A 17,298-nucleotide genomic window follows, 5' to 3' on the forward strand; every position below is an offset into this window, starting at 1 on the left:
GTGTATTTTGGTTCTCACAGATGAAATGTGACAGGGCCCCACAATTGCCTTAATTTAAGTTCAAGCTTATTTTGTTGTTTCTGTGAGTGGGGGGAAGAAAGGACGCGTTCAAATGTGTATCTTAGTTTCTCTATTCATTCTGCCTCTCTCTTTCCCAACTTGCTCACTAGTGCTCGAATTGAATCAGTTTGCCCCTCACAAAATTTATTAGCCATTACCCTCTGTTTATTCAGGTTTGGGGTTTTTTTTAAGTGTTTCAGATTATTGAAAAGAAAGAAAAAAAGAGCAGGAGTGAGGTAGAGAAGGAAGAAAGGACAAAAGGAAGGGAAGGGGGAGAGAGGAAGGAGGGAAATAAGGAGGGAAGGAAGAAAGGAGGACAACAAAGGTTTATGTTCGAAAGTATTATGTGTACACGTTTGATATTATTTTCCTATCAGAACATCCAGAAAAGGCCAACGTGCTAAAGTTCATCTGTGGCTTCATTTGATGTCAGGAGGAAAAAAGACAAAAAAATGTGTCTGAAGAGTACCCTGCTGTCCCAAAATTTTTTAAACCAGACATAAAACTGATAATTTCTTTGGATGATTTTAGTGATTCCTGAGCCCTGGGCAGTGAAGGAACCTGTACCATTGAGGAGTATTTGAACGATGTCAATGACACAGCCAATCCTGATTCTCGCCTTTGCCTGGAGAGCAGCATTGGCTAAAACACCCTCCATTCTGTTTTAGGTTCTAAAAGCCAATAAATATATCAGTAACCCACAGTGTGAGAGAAAGGGATCATGCTGCACCTCAGAAATGCAAAATATCAAAGTCAGACTATTTTTTAAAGCAACACAGCAATAATGGAAGAGCAAGGTTCTGTGTGTCCCCAAAGGGCAGGACAGATGGGGGAAGGGGAGCCCGGTTGACTGACATTCCATCTCCCGCTCCCAGCCAGCCCTGATGTTTAGTTTGGAGGGTGGTGTGTTGTGAAAGTGCAGGCAGGAGAGCTCAGCTTGGCAAAAACACTGGAACAAATCCACCAAGAATGAGAAGCAGAGAGCTAATTCCAATTACTGACATGATAAGCCTAGTAAAATGTTGACCCCACTTTAAAGAAATAAACAAGCAGACCCAGAACATTACTATAAAATTCTAAGCTTACTTCCTCACAGTACCTACAGCACAAAGCGTGAACACGTGGAAGTACACAATAAATGTTTTTCTCTAAGAATGCAATAAAATAAAAAGGCATAAAACTTTAGATACACGTGAAACTTAAAATCGCCCTGGGGATTGGTTTCCTTCTGCTCGCATGTCCACAGCACTTTACATAAAAAATCATATAAATCTCCCTTAATATGAGAATTTTATATTAGACTTCTCATTCATACCCACAATCATCCACCATGGTAAATGCAGGGTCCTAGAAGCCATGTTCAACGATATGGCCCTACTTTCTGGCCCAAGGGCCGCCCATTAACATGTTACCTACAGGTGGTCTACAGCCACTTAGCTTTCTGCTTCTCATGATATTGTTCCAACATTCTTCCCAACAGAACTCTACCTTTAAAAGGCAGTGCTTTCCAAAGGAAGCATTCATCTGACTGGCTGGAAATTAAAGGTCAAGAAAGTTTCCCTTTGTGGGTTAAGGTGGACCAGTCAATTTCCCTCTGAGTATAAGAATTTAAAGTAGTAAATATAGTTTGGGCAATAGACGCTGGACTTGACAAAGACACAGAGGTAAGTTATCAGGTAGAGCAAAGGTCATGGGTAGCCTAAGGTTTTGAGGAGGCAGAATTATAGTTCAGAGAAACTATGAGTATAAGCAGAAGGTACAAGGTAGACGAGGATTCAGAGTAATTGGGCAATCCGATGACAGTGAGAAGAAAAGCTGGAGTAGAAAGAAGCTGACATGAACTGGAGGTATGTTATGTCTAAGACAGCAAACAAGAGGGTGAACCCATGGCCTACGGCTGCGTAATTGAACCCTAACCATGTTCACAGTCCCACACCCGGATTTTCATGAAGGTCTATCACCCTCAATTCCTTTGACTTTATCTCCAATAATTAAGCTGAAGAGGAGTCTTGGTCAGAGTGTCTGGTAAAAGAGCACCTTTAAAAAACTTTAACTTTCGCTAATGTCTAATCTATTGGCTACCGACTCTAAGGAGGTTCTTCAACTTTCTGGCATCATTACTGAGAGAAACACATCCACCACACTTTGGAAGAAGGTCAACCCAAGACAGAAGCGTCCATTTCCTAGAAAAAAAAAATTGGCTGCGAATGAACTCCAAATCTGCTCTATACTCCCAAATCACAAATGTAAAAGTTTGGACATGTAGAAAAGCTAAATCATAACATAGAAATGAAGAATAAATGCATGTGGTTAACATAATAGTAATGTGAAAGAAGCTAGTGTGGCTCCTCCTTGAAGGTCAGGGACACCCCGAGTTTTCCTAGGTGAGGACCTACTTGTCCCTGATTGCTGGAATGTCATTAGAAATGACAAGTGTCCTTATGCATCTCTCTCCAGGACTCAGCCTTTCCCCATTCAGACAGAAGGCTTTGCAAGAAGGAGCTTGGGATGAATCCAAGGTGGGGGAAATTCTAGTAACCTGGTTAGAGAATTTGCAAACATCCATAACTGACTATTAATTAGCTTACACATTTCTTTTCTTAGAAGTCCTTCTAAAAGGAAGCAAATTCACTAATCAAGATATAGCTACAGCTGGAGTACAGAGGCATGAATGAACTCTCAGGGCTCAAAGATAGATGTAAAGTACCCTTAAATATTAGCAACGAGAGTCATATTCTAAAGCTATCTCAAAAATGTGTGATGCAAAATAAAAAATGTCACCTCTGTTCTTTGACATCACACCCAGGCTATACGTTTCACCGCATTAAGTATCCTGTGAAAAAGGAAGCTCACAAAACTAGATCTGAAAGAATGACTAAAAACTGACCAAGGCCCGGCCGGTTTGGGTCAGTGGTTGAGTGTCGACCTATGAACCAGGAAGTCACAGTTGGATTCCCGGTCAAGGCACATGCCTGGGTTGCGGGCTCGGTCCCCAGTGTGGGGTGTGCAGGAGGCAGCCCATCAATGATTCTCTCTCATCATTGATGTTTTTCTCTCTCCTTCTCCCTTCCTCTCTGAAATCAATAAAAATATAAGACTGACTTACATACCTCAACAGCTTTACATAACACAGGCAGCTGACAGCAAGTGCTCCTGGCTGCCGATGCTGCACGCAGACGTTCTGCCCAGCACCCGGACAGAAGTCAGACACGGAGGCAGACTGATACGGAGTGAGGTCTCCCTTTGAGCAATTTATTTCGCTTCTCTAAGCGTGTTTCTCCCCCTCCCCCTTGGTTTTTCACAAGGTTTGAGGAAAATAAGACGTAGAAGTCTCACACTTTGGAAACCTGGTTCCCCAAAAGGCGAGCTGCTGTGGGACTGAAGACCCATCGTCGTCACCACACTGTTTTTAGTTCTGGAGTTTGTACGGGAAGAACTAGGAATAGGCTGCAGTGGTCACTATGCTTTTTCTCTCACCTTGTTGGCAAGTAACAGTGTGTCCATCCCAGGGTCTGGCCCCAGCACCTGGCATTGGTGGACAGAGAAGTCTCGGTTTGGGGGTAGGGGGGGCTGCCCTGTGTATTGAGGGATATTTGGCCTCACTCCTGGCCTCCACCCAGTAGATACCAGTAGCATCTCCAAGTGATGATAACCCCAAGTGTCTTCAGACTCTGTCACTATCCATGGGGGTCCAAGTCACCCTGGCTGAGGACCCCCGGTTGACAGCAGTGGCAGGGCATGTGGGTTAGGAAATGCTGCGAATCCCCCCCAGCGGGCCGCCATGGGCCGAGCAGGGCACACGCCCGCGGCGGCTGTCCCCACCAGGTCTCACATTCCTCCCCGGTGTACGGCATGGAATTTTAAAACAAGGACTTGTCAGGAAACCACACAGCAGCAAGCCCAGAATTCCTGAGCTTACAAACTAACCCATGGAAACGCTGTGGTGGAAATATAATAAAGCCATAAAGCACGCACTTCACAGACACGGACCGTTTGGCCACGGCTCCCCAGCCAGGCCCACGCAGTGACCTAGTCCTCCGTGAGCCCCGTCCCTGCCTCTCCGGTGCGCGGAGAGTGTGGTCAGAGGAATCAGGATGCCAGCGCCTGCCTTTCCATTCAGCGGCCGATTGGGCCTTCGGGCGAGGCTCACATCTCTGCTCCAGTTTTTCCAATTGAAAAATTCACAGACTGTCCAATCTCCGAGGGAAGGCGGGGTGGGAAGAGATCAACCAAAGACCTTGTATGCATATATGCATAACCCATGGACACAGACAACAGGGGGGTGAAGGCCTGGCGTGGGGGGCAGGGGCGGGCTAGAAGGGAGGGAAATGGGGGGGGGGTGGAGGGAACATATATCATACTTTCAACAATAAAGAGGTTGTGTGTGTTTTTAAATGTAAAAAAAAAAATGCAGTTGATAATAACGGACACTCTGACCTGACTGGTTTCTGATCCTCCGTTCACCACAGGGCCTCAGGTCATAATAACCAGTAGGGAGAAAATCACTACAACCACAAGAAACAATTGTGCCTCCAACTTTTGGCCTGAAAAAGAGAACTTGTTTCATCTTTGCCACGGAATGCCGTAATCTGCCTTCCACGCCGTCTCACTGTGCTGCCCTCCTTTGTGCCACATCTGCATGGACCAGAGCATTCTGCATGTGAGTAGCGCTCGCCCCCCCCCCTTTCCTATCATCCCAGAAGGCGCCTACTGAGGGATGTTTCCCTAATCATCTCTCCTGCTTTGTGACATTTTAATACCAGAGATCTACTGAACAGCTCCCTTTGGAGGCCACGAGCCATTGTAAACGGAAGACTCTTCGTGCTCCCCACAAACCCATTTTCACCCCCTGGGGCAACACTGCCCCCACCCAGGGCCCCCAGTATAGAGGGATCTACCTTGCAATGTGTGCCCAGAGCCGGGAAAGTCCCCTTCTGCTCGGCGGGGCCTTCAACGGGGGCTTCCGGAGGGACCCAGAACACCAGAAAGCAAACGGGAGAAGCCAGACAGTCCCGTTGGACCTCAAGGCTACACACCACCTGAGAGGTCGGCATTCCTGGGGCGGAGCCACCTCCCTCTCCCAGGCCCCCCCAGTCTCTGGGGCCGACAGCACCTCTCGGTGGCCACGCCCAGCTAGACCTCAACCATGGCCACCCTAGCCTCATCTTTGAGGGGAGATCCCTCCAACGGGCATTTCTTGGGAAGCTTTCAAAGGATTCTGTCAGGTGTTAGGATTATAAAAATAAACAGCACAACTAACTACCTGGGGAGAAGCCATGGACACTCATGGACACGTGTGGGTGGCGAGGGCCGTGCAGCGGCGAGATGCGTGCGTGCCCTGCAGAGAGGGACCAGCTCTAGCCAAGCAGCCCAGGGGGTGGATCTCCTGATTTCGTGGCTTTTATGTGAAATCTGGATTTGATGTGAAATCTCCTGGTTTTTAAATGCGGGTTTTAAATTTTAAAACCCTTTGTGGACTTTAAAAAGGAAACACAGCTGTAGGCAACATAAGCCTATCAATCTGTAAGCTATTTGCAAACCAACAGCAGGAAAAATGTCCCCTCGTCCCAGAGGAGAGAGGCCCTGACCCAAGGTGCTTCCCAGTCGCAGAAGGTGCTGACGGGCGAGGGGAGGGGACGCTCCTACAAAGCAATGAGGTGGGGAATTATGCAGGATGTCCCTGCTTCATAGCCTTACTACTGAAGAAACACTGGGAAGGTGTGCCCTGACTGCTTAAAGGAGTGTCAGCGGCATCTTCCTGTGACCACCATGAGGCAGACTTCGTGCATTTTAATCCGCTACATATACCAGAGGCTCTAACCATCACTGATTTCACCGGAGCTAACAATTTAATAATGGTGCCTTTTCTGCCTAATGAGACAATATGTAACATCGTCCAACCAATATTATGCTACACATGAATTTTAAAATTCCCCAAATATGTAAGCAATCCTAGCTCCTTAAACTTTTGCTTGGTATAAGGATACAAGTGAATTCCAGTCCTGAGTTCAATGGCTTCCCTTTTGGACAATTACAGACATTGTTCAGCAGTTTGGGGTCTTTCTGAATACAGTCCCTCCCAAGTCAGAGAGGCTGTGCCGATCACATTCTCTAGGCTCCGGAGTTCCAGCTATTTTTCATATCAAGACTCTAATGAATACTTAACGCAAAACTTTGTATGTTGCTGTTAAAAAAGATGCAGGATTCAAATCAGTGCAACTCAGAGACAGGCACAATGTAAAAGAAAAGGTGATATATTTGAAGAGTTTCAGAGTAGTTATGGGTTCAAAGTGAATGGCTAAGGTTAAGTCAATGTAGAGAAAATTACCCAACTTGTAAACTCTTTAGCTAAGCTCTGAGTGATGAGAATAACCTCTAATACAATAAAAAATGCTCTCAGTGATACCAGAAGTTAATGTTAATAGCCACAAAGTGTTTAAAACTGAATATAAAAAAATTGCAGACAGATTCTTAGCCATTAAGTATTGTTAGCACACTCCAGTTTTGACATACTATCATAAAAGATAATAAAACTCATAAATCAATTGGCTGTCCAATTCTAATATTTACTTTTCTCAAACTGGTTAGTTAAAAGAAAAAAATATCACACTGAATATCCTTTAGCTCCCTAAACATTAGGACCTCATAGAAATGAAAACTTCTGGACAAAAAATGGAGACTGAAATGTATAGGAGCCATCATTCAAATAAAGCAAAGTTCTTAATTATAATGGAGACTAGGTTTTTAGTCTTTTTACCTCAAACTTCTCTAAATTTCCAACCTTAACATAAAAATGGGATTTAAAATGGGATGCTGCCAATGTCTAGAACAAAACAGCTTTTCACTGCTGGATTGAACTAAGATGAACTTGAATGCAGGTTCCTTTAAATTTTTTGTATAAATTTATTTTCCTAAACAAAACAAAATTTTAATTTCTACTAAATCTCAAAATAGGAAAACCCTGCTCTATGTGAGTCAGTGTGTTGATTTAATAGGGAAGTGCTCTGGTGTGTGAATGAGGCCCCAGCCAGGACAGGTCAAGGGGAGGAAAGGGGGTGGGGTGGGTCCTGAAGGGCAAGCCCAGGGGTTCACCTCCGAGGAATGACCCCCAAGCACCATCCCAGAGCCAGGAGTAAGGACTCAGCCACTTATTAGCCCACCTGTATCACCCTCTGACTGAGTGTGCTATGGACGGTATGAGACGGCCTCTACGTGCTTCTAGCTCTATGAAGTCATTGAGTTTAATCTGTGACTTTGGAAATTGACCAATGAGAACAGGAAAGCATTGACTGAGATGTCAATATTTGGATGAAAAGTGATGTAAGCCAGAAGTCACTTCTGACTTCTCCCTCGGGCATGTAAGGGTGGACCAAGGGGAAAGAAGATAGGAAGCGTCAGGGTAGAGCATCTCACTCCATCCTGCACCACCTCTCCTGTGAGTTTTGATCAAGAAACCATTCTTTCTCTCTCCTCATCTCTTTCATTCTCTACACACACACACCCAGCTACGTGCACTCCTGCCTCAACCTTCCTCTTCTTGCTACACAAAGGGAGACTCCGAGGGAGACTGTGGAGGGTCCTCTTTGGTGGCAGCTGGGTTGGTGGTATGGGCAGTAGGACACATCTCATCACCTACCAAAATAATCTGTGGGCAAAACTCGGAGGGGTGTAACCTTGGAACCCCTAGTTGAGATTTCTCCCAGAAGCTAACTGATTTTAGAGTTCAGCAAGAGTCGTAAACTCAATTACTCTTAGAAATATTTCAATGGTAGCAAAAGCGAAGCAACAAAGCATGCAGCCCAAGTGAAGGTAGATTTCTGAAATAGAGGGAACCAAAGATGGCAAAAATGCATCTTAAAATTCCAAGACTCTCTCAATAATTCCTTCCCAGGCTTCGGTTGAGTCCGGGTATTTCCTAGCTCATGGGGATATTTCTTCCCCTCAGCCTCATCACACGCTCCTGGAGGAATTTTGACTCAATTCACGGCCACGTCAGTGTTTTCTCTTTAGAAAATGGACTGATGAGAACTGTGAGTTATGTTTTCTGACGGGGAGATGTCATTCCGCACGAACCTCTTGCTTCCCGATCCCACAGGTAACACGCCCTTAGGACAGACAGGGGCTGCCTCTGGCACTGATGCTCAGTCACGTTTCTCTGTGTGAGCAGGTGTGTGCATGTGTGCGGACACTGTTCCCACTGAGAGAAGGGGGTCCTTGTCCTAGGGACACAGCCTGAGACCCCCACAGCCGCCAGCACCGCCAGCGCTGCTCAGAGTGGAAGGAGGGTGCTGGAAGGGGGTGCTGACCTGCACTGGCTCGGGCGGCAGCTGGACCACGTGCTGCATGCGCTCGCTGTGGTGGTGCCGCGACTCCTCCTCGTAGATCACGTCCCGCTCGTGCTGGGGGAGGTTCAGGAAGCGGCGGATGGTGCACAGGTTCTCCCAGAGCGTGCGGTTCTCCGGGCTGGGGTTCTCCTTCCAGCGGAGCAGCTCGCACAGCCAGCCCTGGGGAGAGAAGGTCACTAGAGGTCACCCGAGGAGCACAGAGCAGAAGCTGCTGGCTGCTGGCTGCAGGCAGCGCCTCCCCCGTGATCACACTCTCCTGCCCACACTGCTCCCACCAACCTGGGGAGGCACGGGGGCAGCCGGCACCTCTACACCCAACCAGTGACCACTGGGCGGGTCACACCAATGCCCGAGAGTCTTCACTCTTGTTCATCATCTTAGCACCTTTCCTATCACAGACATTCTCAGTTCCTTTGTAAAAGATGCTCAAGCAAGGTTAGTTAGCCAGTCCTCAGAAAAAAGCAATTTGTGTTGGTCTACTACAATTTTTAAAATTAGCCAATTGCCTGCAGACTGAAAGGTCCCCGGTTGGATTCCAGTCAAGGGCACATGCCCAGGTGGTGGGCTCGATCCCCAATAGGGGGCGTGCAGGAGGCAGCCCATCAATGATTCTCTCTCATCATTGATGTTTCTATCTCTCTCACCCTCTTCCTTCCTAAAATTAGCCAACTGGATGGTATCCCACCCTAAGAAAAGAGTGAAGATGAACAAATATGTATTACAAGATGGAAAATTCTAAAGAAAAAAAAAAGGTCTAAGTGTGAAGAGCACTGAATTCCCTAGGAAGAAAACAGCCTTACAATCATCAATAATTCCGCCTAACAGAAGCAAGCACCTTAGCTAGAAAGAAAAAAGAAGTGTATATGTGCTCCATCTCTGAATGCCTGCGGCTCCAGGCCCTGTGCCCATCACCTTCCCGCCACAGCCACACCTGCAGGAAGGTAGGCAGCAGGCCGGGTCACACCTGCAAATGTGTGCCTCCCACCTCTGGCATCCGAATGTTCTCGCAACGGCACGAGGAAGAAAATGCAATGCAAATAATGATGGAGTATATGAAAATAATACAGAGGATGCTGTCAACATCGCTCGCTGACTCGTGTCAAAATATTTTCCCCAGTCGCTTTCTAACTCATCATTTCCAAGCTACGTCGCTAATTTTAAAAGCAAGAACTGTCCCACATCGCGCCTCTTGTAAAAGAGTCAGAATTTTTCCAGCAAGGTGCATAAGTAAACACAAATGACTTCGTGAAAAATCAACCCCACACCTCCACAAATCTCTATATCACAACTTGTAAGCCAGTGGGCATTCCCGACACGCATCCTAAAGCCCCCATATCATATCATGAGCCGTTGTTCGTCTGACACTCCACTGTGTCTTCTGCCTTTACTGCCCCCACTCCCCCCCAAAAAAGGCAAGATTTGATTATCTCCGCTGCATCGGCCAAGACAGCAACACCAGCTGTTCGCATTGTGCAGCCTCTTCCTCGCGGCCTCCATGTTAATAACCTGATCATTCCATTTTCTCCTTCAACTGCTGGCTGCGGCACCACGAGGAGACAAAAACCCAGGCCCATCTGCAGCAGCTGTAGGCACTGAACTGTGAAGCCACCGGGGATTTATAAACTAATCTGTAACACAACACTGCCTTGTTTTTACAAGTGAGAGGCCACATTTGCGCAGACCTGATCTTTTCTTGCAATAAACTGGAAGCTGGGGAGAGTTAGAGGGTTAGGAAGAATGAAAACAAGGCATCTAATCATTTGTTTGGAAATGTTTTTCCAAGCATTTCCATAGGTTTTTTTTTCAACTCAACAGAGAGATAGGTAGGTACTAACTAATTTTCAAGGTGCAATGTCTAGGAACATCGGAGATAAAACGTTTATCTCTATCTGAAAATCCATATTTTTTTTTAAAAAAATCTCCCAGTCCCAACGTGTTTCCTCAAGGGTTTCTTGGTACAAAGGAAAGGCTTCTTGAAATGAAAACGAAACCATCTGTGGAAAAAATAAGCTATTTCCCTGTCGTTTCACAGATCTGAATGCGTCTCCAACTGAACTCTTTCAGATCTTTCAAACAGGTATGCTTAACCTCTCCCAGGGGAAGCCACAGCCTGGAGACCGATCATTTAACAGAAAATAGAAACAAAGACCTACATCTGTTAAAGGATGAAGTTCTGAGATGCCCAGACCTTCAGGGGGACGGCACCTGCCGTTCCGCCAGAGGAGTGAACTGCATTGTGGGAAGCCAGCGCTTGAAAGGGGACAGGTGACAGCTGAATGGTACCTCCACTTAGGACCCTTGGAATGTCTCGCACCACAGTCACCGCCGCGTTTGATTTATAGGCGCTGTTGTAATCGGCGCTCATTACAATCACTTAGAACCAACTACGGGCCTGGTCACGGGCCCTGCTGTCTGCCATCAGTCTTTAAGGAGTGTGGTGCTCAATTTGCCCACTGACATGCGAGGTCCCGACCTTGAAGCTATTAGGGAGCAGATTAGACACAAGTGTGATCATGTGTGCAGACATAAGCAAACCAAATTAATTTCTGGCACAGGGAGGGAGCCAACAGGACCCCGTTCCCGGGGCACCAGAGCACTCCCCCCGCCCCCCATCCCTGGTGGAGCTGAGCTAATCGCGTGTTTAAGGGAACCCGGTTTTGAAGATGAAGCACATTCATGGTATTTAGAGGGTTATTAATCTAGTTTCCCCACCAAGTGTTTGCTTGGCTGATCAGATTAAGGGCTGGAGCCTTCCGCAGCGCGCCCCCTCCGCAGCAGGCCCCGAGAAATCTGTGATACTTCACAGCCTTGGACATATTGCACCATGTGTACCCAGCTGCTTCAATAATTAGCTTATGAATGTATCAGCTGGTTCTGCGATTTTTATAAATAATAACTAACCTACGGAGCAGAAAGATGTCAGGAGCCTTACAGCAGCACAAAACGGCAAGGAACTCTCGCTGTAACTGGTTCTACTGAATGCCGGGATTCCCCGCTCACGGAGCTCCCGTGGTGTCACTTATAAGTTATTTATTTTGCATCTGAAGTGGCAATGTATCCTCGTCCATTCGCTTCACGGCAGCCATGATTTGCTTTCTCTTCACTCTCCCTATTTTATGCTCACCTTCCAGAAATCTATTCTCCCACCTCACCTCCCATCTCACCCTCCATCTTTTCATTCACGCCACCCTTCCACCAGGCCATTCGGGAAGCGTATCTCTGTTTTCTCAGTGGGATGTCTCATGAGCTTGTTTGGTGGCTAATGAATGTGTGAGAAAGTACCACGCTCTTGCCTGAACACACATGTATGTAACTGTGAGTGAACCCATCTCAGGAGAGACAGAGTCCCCACTTTGGGATTTTTTTCATCTATATAAATTTTGCATGCCATCCAAGAAAGTTTTGCAGTATCAGGCAAAAAAAAAAAAAAGTGTAAATGTCAAATAAAACAGTGACAGATGACAGTATTCTCTATTGAATAGCACTGTTTCTGCCGTGCATGTTCAATGGGAACTCATGAATTATTAATAAACAAATCTCCTTTTTCTGGTAAAAATCTCAAGTAGGTTTTTTGTTGTTGTTCCCTGTGTGGTATGTGGTGCATTCCAGGAGAATGAGTTCCATTTTGGAAATGCTGATACAGGCGTTCATCTGAGTCTCAGCCCTGGCCAGGTCCATGAGAGGCACCATGAACTTTTAATCTGGTTGTAAGTTTTTTACCAAATGTTGGCTAAATATTCCTATAGTCAGTTGAGCTTTTTTAGTATGGTAAAACTGAGGCTAAGTGTTTGAGCACAGCTGAGAATCACAGAGAGCATTCAACTTGGATCCCAGAGACATAACTGCTAAGTTCCTGCTCCAACATTAAGTAACTGAGTGACTTTCAGGCAAGTGGTTACCCTCTTGGAGCTTCTGGGAAATTAACTGTAAAATATGGTACATTCCATGATTTGTTACCTTGTTATTTGCCAGAAATAGCAGATAATGGTTGACTATTAGGATTAAAGGACAAAGAAGAAATCACCTTGCCCAAGGTGATCAAGGTCAATAGAACCAGCGATGACATGTGGACACCATGAATCCTGTGATGTGATGCACCACGAAGGACACACAGAAAATCTGCAGCAGTCTAGCCCAAAATGCGTAACCTCAAGCGAATCATGACAAACCCACATTGAGAGATGGTCAACAAAGGCCAAAAAAAAAAAAAAAAAAAAAAAAAGTCTAAGGAACAGTCGCCGACTATAGAAAACTAAGGAGAAATAATAAAAAATGCTGTGTGGTTTCTTGAACAGGAACTGGACTTAGTGGAAAACTATTGAAATTAGAGTACATTTTTTAAGTTTAGTTAATTATATTAAAAATGTTGATGTCCTGGTTTTAATTATTGCACTACGGTAATTTTTTTGATGTAACGTGTTAACATCAGAGAAAGTTAGGTGAGAGATATATGGAAACTACTCTTTTGCAACATTTCTGTGAGTCTAAAATTTGTTCAAAAAAAACTAAACATAGGGACTCCAGAGAGGGAATATAGGTTTAAAGGCCGCATCCTTGTAATCGATGGTTAAAGCATTCTCACACATTCAGTGCATATGCAAATAATATCTATTAACATCTCAGTTTAGTCATGTTGTCAGCCTCTTAACCAAATATATTCCCCTCAGTAGAAAAAAACAAGTCTGATTCTCCTTTTCCACTATGAAGGGGAGGCAGCACGCACACCCATCAAAATATAGTTTATTTACAAATCCACGTGTTCCTATAAAGTTGTACATCAATCTAAATTTACAAAGCAAATTATGTTGTCAATATATTAGCAATGCTTACTACTTGAAGACATGTGCCATTATTTCTTTTTGGAAGATGAATAATAACCCCATAGTTTGTCCTTTAGCAAAGTGGTAGTCACTGGTGAGTTACTTAAATGAGACATCTCTCATTCACAGTTCAAAAGCATTAAAAGAGGAAGCAGTAAGAATCACAACTGGCTCCTGGTTTTCCTTCATGGTCTCATCTCCCACCCATTTCTCTATCGACCTCGTGCTCCCGCTGTGAGTTCCTTTCAGTCCCCAAATCTGCTTGGTGAATCCTATCTCCATGCATGAACTGTGGGGTCTGTACCTATGTGTGATTTCTCTTTGAGGATGGTTGTAAGTTTTAACCAAAGGCGGCCTGAATGTTTCCATAGTCAATTAAGCTTTCGTTAGCTAAAACTGAGGCTAAGTGAGTTACAAGTGTTAGATACAGCTCATGTTCCTTGAGTTACTCCCTTGGCTGAAATGTCTCAGACTCAACCCTCGTCCCCCATGAGAAGTTGTGCTTCAAGGCTCAGCCAACATGGTCTATCTGATCTCCTGAAAACTGGTTGCTCAGCCTCGCTTGACCCCAAGGCATTTTGCTTATACTCTTTCACAATTTGATGATGATCATTGTGATGGGTGAGCATGTCTGTGTTCCCACCGCAACCGTCAGCTTTCTGATGGGGCTGGAGGGAAAGGGATGGCTTCTTCCTCATTTCAGCCCTTTCAGCGGAGACTGTGGGTCCTTGCACATAAAAATTGCTCAATAAGTGCTCAGAGGACTGAGCTGAAATTATTAGAGTGTATAGAAATTAGTGTAGAATTTCTCAGCCTCAAACTCGGAGTTATAGTTGGTGTGGAGTACCTTTCTCCCTCTCTTCCTAATTCCCCTCCTTCCTCCCTCCCTTCCTAACAAGTCCTTCGAGAAAACACTAGGATAAAGGTGAGAACACCATGGACTCGCAATGGCCTGGCTGCAGTAAAATACATACTTCATCAGCTTCATTCTCTAGGAGTTTCATTTTAAAAAGTAATGACCTAAAGGCCACACTATATCAATCATTGTTAAAAATCTGTTCTCATCTTTTTAATCATTTTTTCTGTATGTGATGCTGTTGTTGTTCAGATGAAGCATTTTAAAGCTTTCCTGGGTTAAAATGAATGAGGAAAGGCAATATCTATTTCACTAAGAAAAAAATCTTAAAATGTTCAGGTAGCCAATAAATGAGTGATGGCATATTCTCCAAATGACATATCAAAGGCTGAGAATTTTCCAATGACCAATAAGGTCTTTTAACATAGGCCAGCGTCTGAGTTTGAAGTCCATCAGATGTAAGCTTGAATCCTAGCTCCAAAACTTAAGGTTACGTGATGGGGGAGGGGATGCAAGTGGGAAGAATAAGGTTCCTGTCCGTGGTACTGAAATGTCATCGCCTACTAAGGTAATACTTGTTTTCCTACCGCCAGGACACTGGTAATGATTCCAACTTCCCCATGTTTTCTCCTTAAAAATAAATAAACGAATAAATAAATTAATTAATTCCATGTTGGTGACACATTTCCTAGTTTTTATAATATTTCAGAACAAATACAAACCAGGATCTGCTCAGCAACACACACACAGGTTCACAGCGGGCTTCGATCTCCAACAAAAAAACATAAATGGCCATTCCTGTTAAGTAAGGTATTATGAGCCTTGAAGGCAGGGCCTTGTAACAGCTATTCCTGTTCCCCCTGATGTGTCTAGCACAGAGCTGATGGGTGAATTCAATCTTCAGTCAATGGCCCCCACCACCTTTGCCCCGCTGGGAACGCCAATAAATAAGTGGGCAAATGAACAGCTCCGGGAGGATGACTCAAGGATTCCTACACCAGCCATGTAAAAGGCCATTTACTCACCCACATTTCCAATACAGAAAATGTCAGCATATGCACCCAAAAGGAAATGTTTTCTGAGCGTCTCAGAAGGAAATTCAGATTATTAACCACAGACAGTTCGCTTTCTAAATGGAAGCACACGAAGTCCCAAAACAAACTTTTGTAGCTGTGAAAGGATTCTCTTCATCTGGTTGAGACTCTTGTGAAGTGTGAAATGAGCCAGATAATATTCAGCTCTTGTTTCTTAGTCACCGAATTCTCTTTTCATGAATCCAATAAGTGTCTATTAAAATAAATAAACCCCCTAATGATTCAAGATAACCTAATCAGGAAGCTGAAATGGGTAAAAGGCTAATGGCAAGGGAGACTCATCAAGGGCTTCGGCGAAGGCCTGACAGGGGGTCACCTCAGCCTGAACAAAGGTGGGTGCTGGGCATTTGGTTATAGTTCATGGTTAATTATTTTAGGCCTTGCATGTGTGAAGTAAAAATGGCCCGCTTCTGTCTTTATTTTTCAAAATGGTATGCTAAGTTCCAAACTGTATTTTCATGGGGACCAATTTTCAGGTCTCTCGGGGCATGTCCCTCACATGTCTACGGATGTGCTTGTAAAGATTGAGTCTGTAATTGGGAGTAATGAAAATTTTATTTCAGACCAATTCCTTCACCTCTGTTAGAGAGGGCTCAAGTCAAGAGGGGATTTTATAAAATCGTTCTGCCCTCCTTATCCTAGATACATAGGATACACATTGCTACCTAACAGTGTGGAAATTTGGTATGAGTTTATATAAATATGTACACACACATACATGTGTACATAGGAACATGCATCTGAAAAAAGTTGTCCATATCTGTCAAAAAGATGAATGAATTGGAATTGTGTTCTTCTCCACTTAAGTAGTAGAAAGGTCTTACCAGTAAAATGTATTAAAATATGAAGCAGAAAACAACAAAAATATTTCCAGGCCCTGACTTCAGGTCCAAATTCTAGCATACCTATGACACAATACTATATATTGTGCAAAGTGCCTCAAAAACGTGTAAGTGCATGAGGAAAACAACCAAACACATCAGAAAACTGGGAATGGTAGTTGTTTTTAAAGATGGGGGCTGGTTCTAGGGTGAGGCAGGCAAGCGACTAGTGCACAAAATGTAAGGGGTGTGGCTCTGAAAGTGCAGGCCTCCTTATATTGTACATCCTAGGACCTAGTTTGCCTCACCCTACTCTTGGCCCCGTGAAAGGGAGAAGATAAACCGTGTCTACAGGAAAGTGGTAGGAATCATTCATAGGCACCAACATTCTCCAATGTATAACCCTGCTTTAACTCAATGTCCTCTTGAAAAGATTGCTGGGAGTGTTCAGAGACATGGCTTTAATATGCCAACCTGACTTGTTTCAAAGTTGCATGCAAGTGTCCAAAGGCGCTGTGTCATAAACAGGCAAAATCATGCAACTCAAGGTTTCTGCAGTCAAGTTGCGCTTAAAACCAGTACATAAACATTAGCAGTGGGTAAATGCATCTGACATTTTAAGATCTGCATATGAACTCTGTGATTAATCTCTGTTGATAGCTAATTAAGGGCTCCCATAAAAGCTAGTTTTAGGGCATGAAACCTTAACATAACTAATGGTGGGCACAGTAAAAAGATCCCAACTCCTCACTATAAGGTGGATACAGATCTTGAGGGAATTCTGCTTATAAAATCTCACTAGAATCTAATCCTCTAAGATTATGCTGAGAGAAAAGGCAGAGAATCAAAGACAGGTTCAACCCCAACCCAACAATGAAACATCATAGCGTTCATAGCAATGACTGCCTACTTGGTTTGGCATTCAGGAATGTTGAGAAATCTAATTTCTTTACTATGTGGCATCATAATTTTTTCAAATGGTACTTATAGTGTAAACGGCTTAGTTCTTTAGTTGAAGTTGGTGGACAGCCCTGAAATGATGGCATCCATACCTCAGTTGACAAGAGTAGAAAGCCCTCCTTGGTAGGCTATAAAAATGACTGTGTTCCAAAGAAACCTGCCCAGCAACAGGGGGCAGCTGCTCAGGTGAGGCTGCCTGCCTCATTTTAGTCTGCCTTCCACGCTGAATCCAAGATGGCAAAAGCAAAATCATCAAGAGTAAGTCTAAGATCACCAACTCATTTTACATGGGGCATCATATGGTCTGTACTTCCTGTCATGGTTTATACCAAAAAGATGGAG

At 44.5% G+C, this 17,298-nt stretch overlaps 1 protein-coding gene across 2 annotated transcripts in view; it reads right to left on the reverse strand.

The window, feature by feature from the left end:
* The window catches only part of SATB2 (SATB homeobox 2), a 176,744-nt gene that overhangs the window by 28,526 nt on the left and 130,920 nt on the right, over nucleotides 1-17,298 (reverse strand). For both annotated transcript variants that reach the window (XM_070421775.1, XM_070421774.1), the window contains exon 10: nucleotides 8,367-8,564. In XM_070421775.1, coding sequence (XP_070277876.1) covers nucleotides 8,367-8,564 — 198 coding nt within the window. The remainder of the gene's footprint in view (nucleotides 1-8,366; nucleotides 8,565-17,298) is intronic.

Source organism: Myotis yumanensis, unplaced genomic scaffold (genome assembly GCF_028538775.1).
Source record: "Myotis yumanensis isolate MYYU_CA2020_CCGP unplaced genomic scaffold, mMyoYum1.0.hap1 SCAF_8, whole genome shotgun sequence".
Classification (NCBI taxonomy): domain Eukaryota; kingdom Metazoa; phylum Chordata; class Mammalia; order Chiroptera; family Vespertilionidae; genus Myotis; species Myotis yumanensis.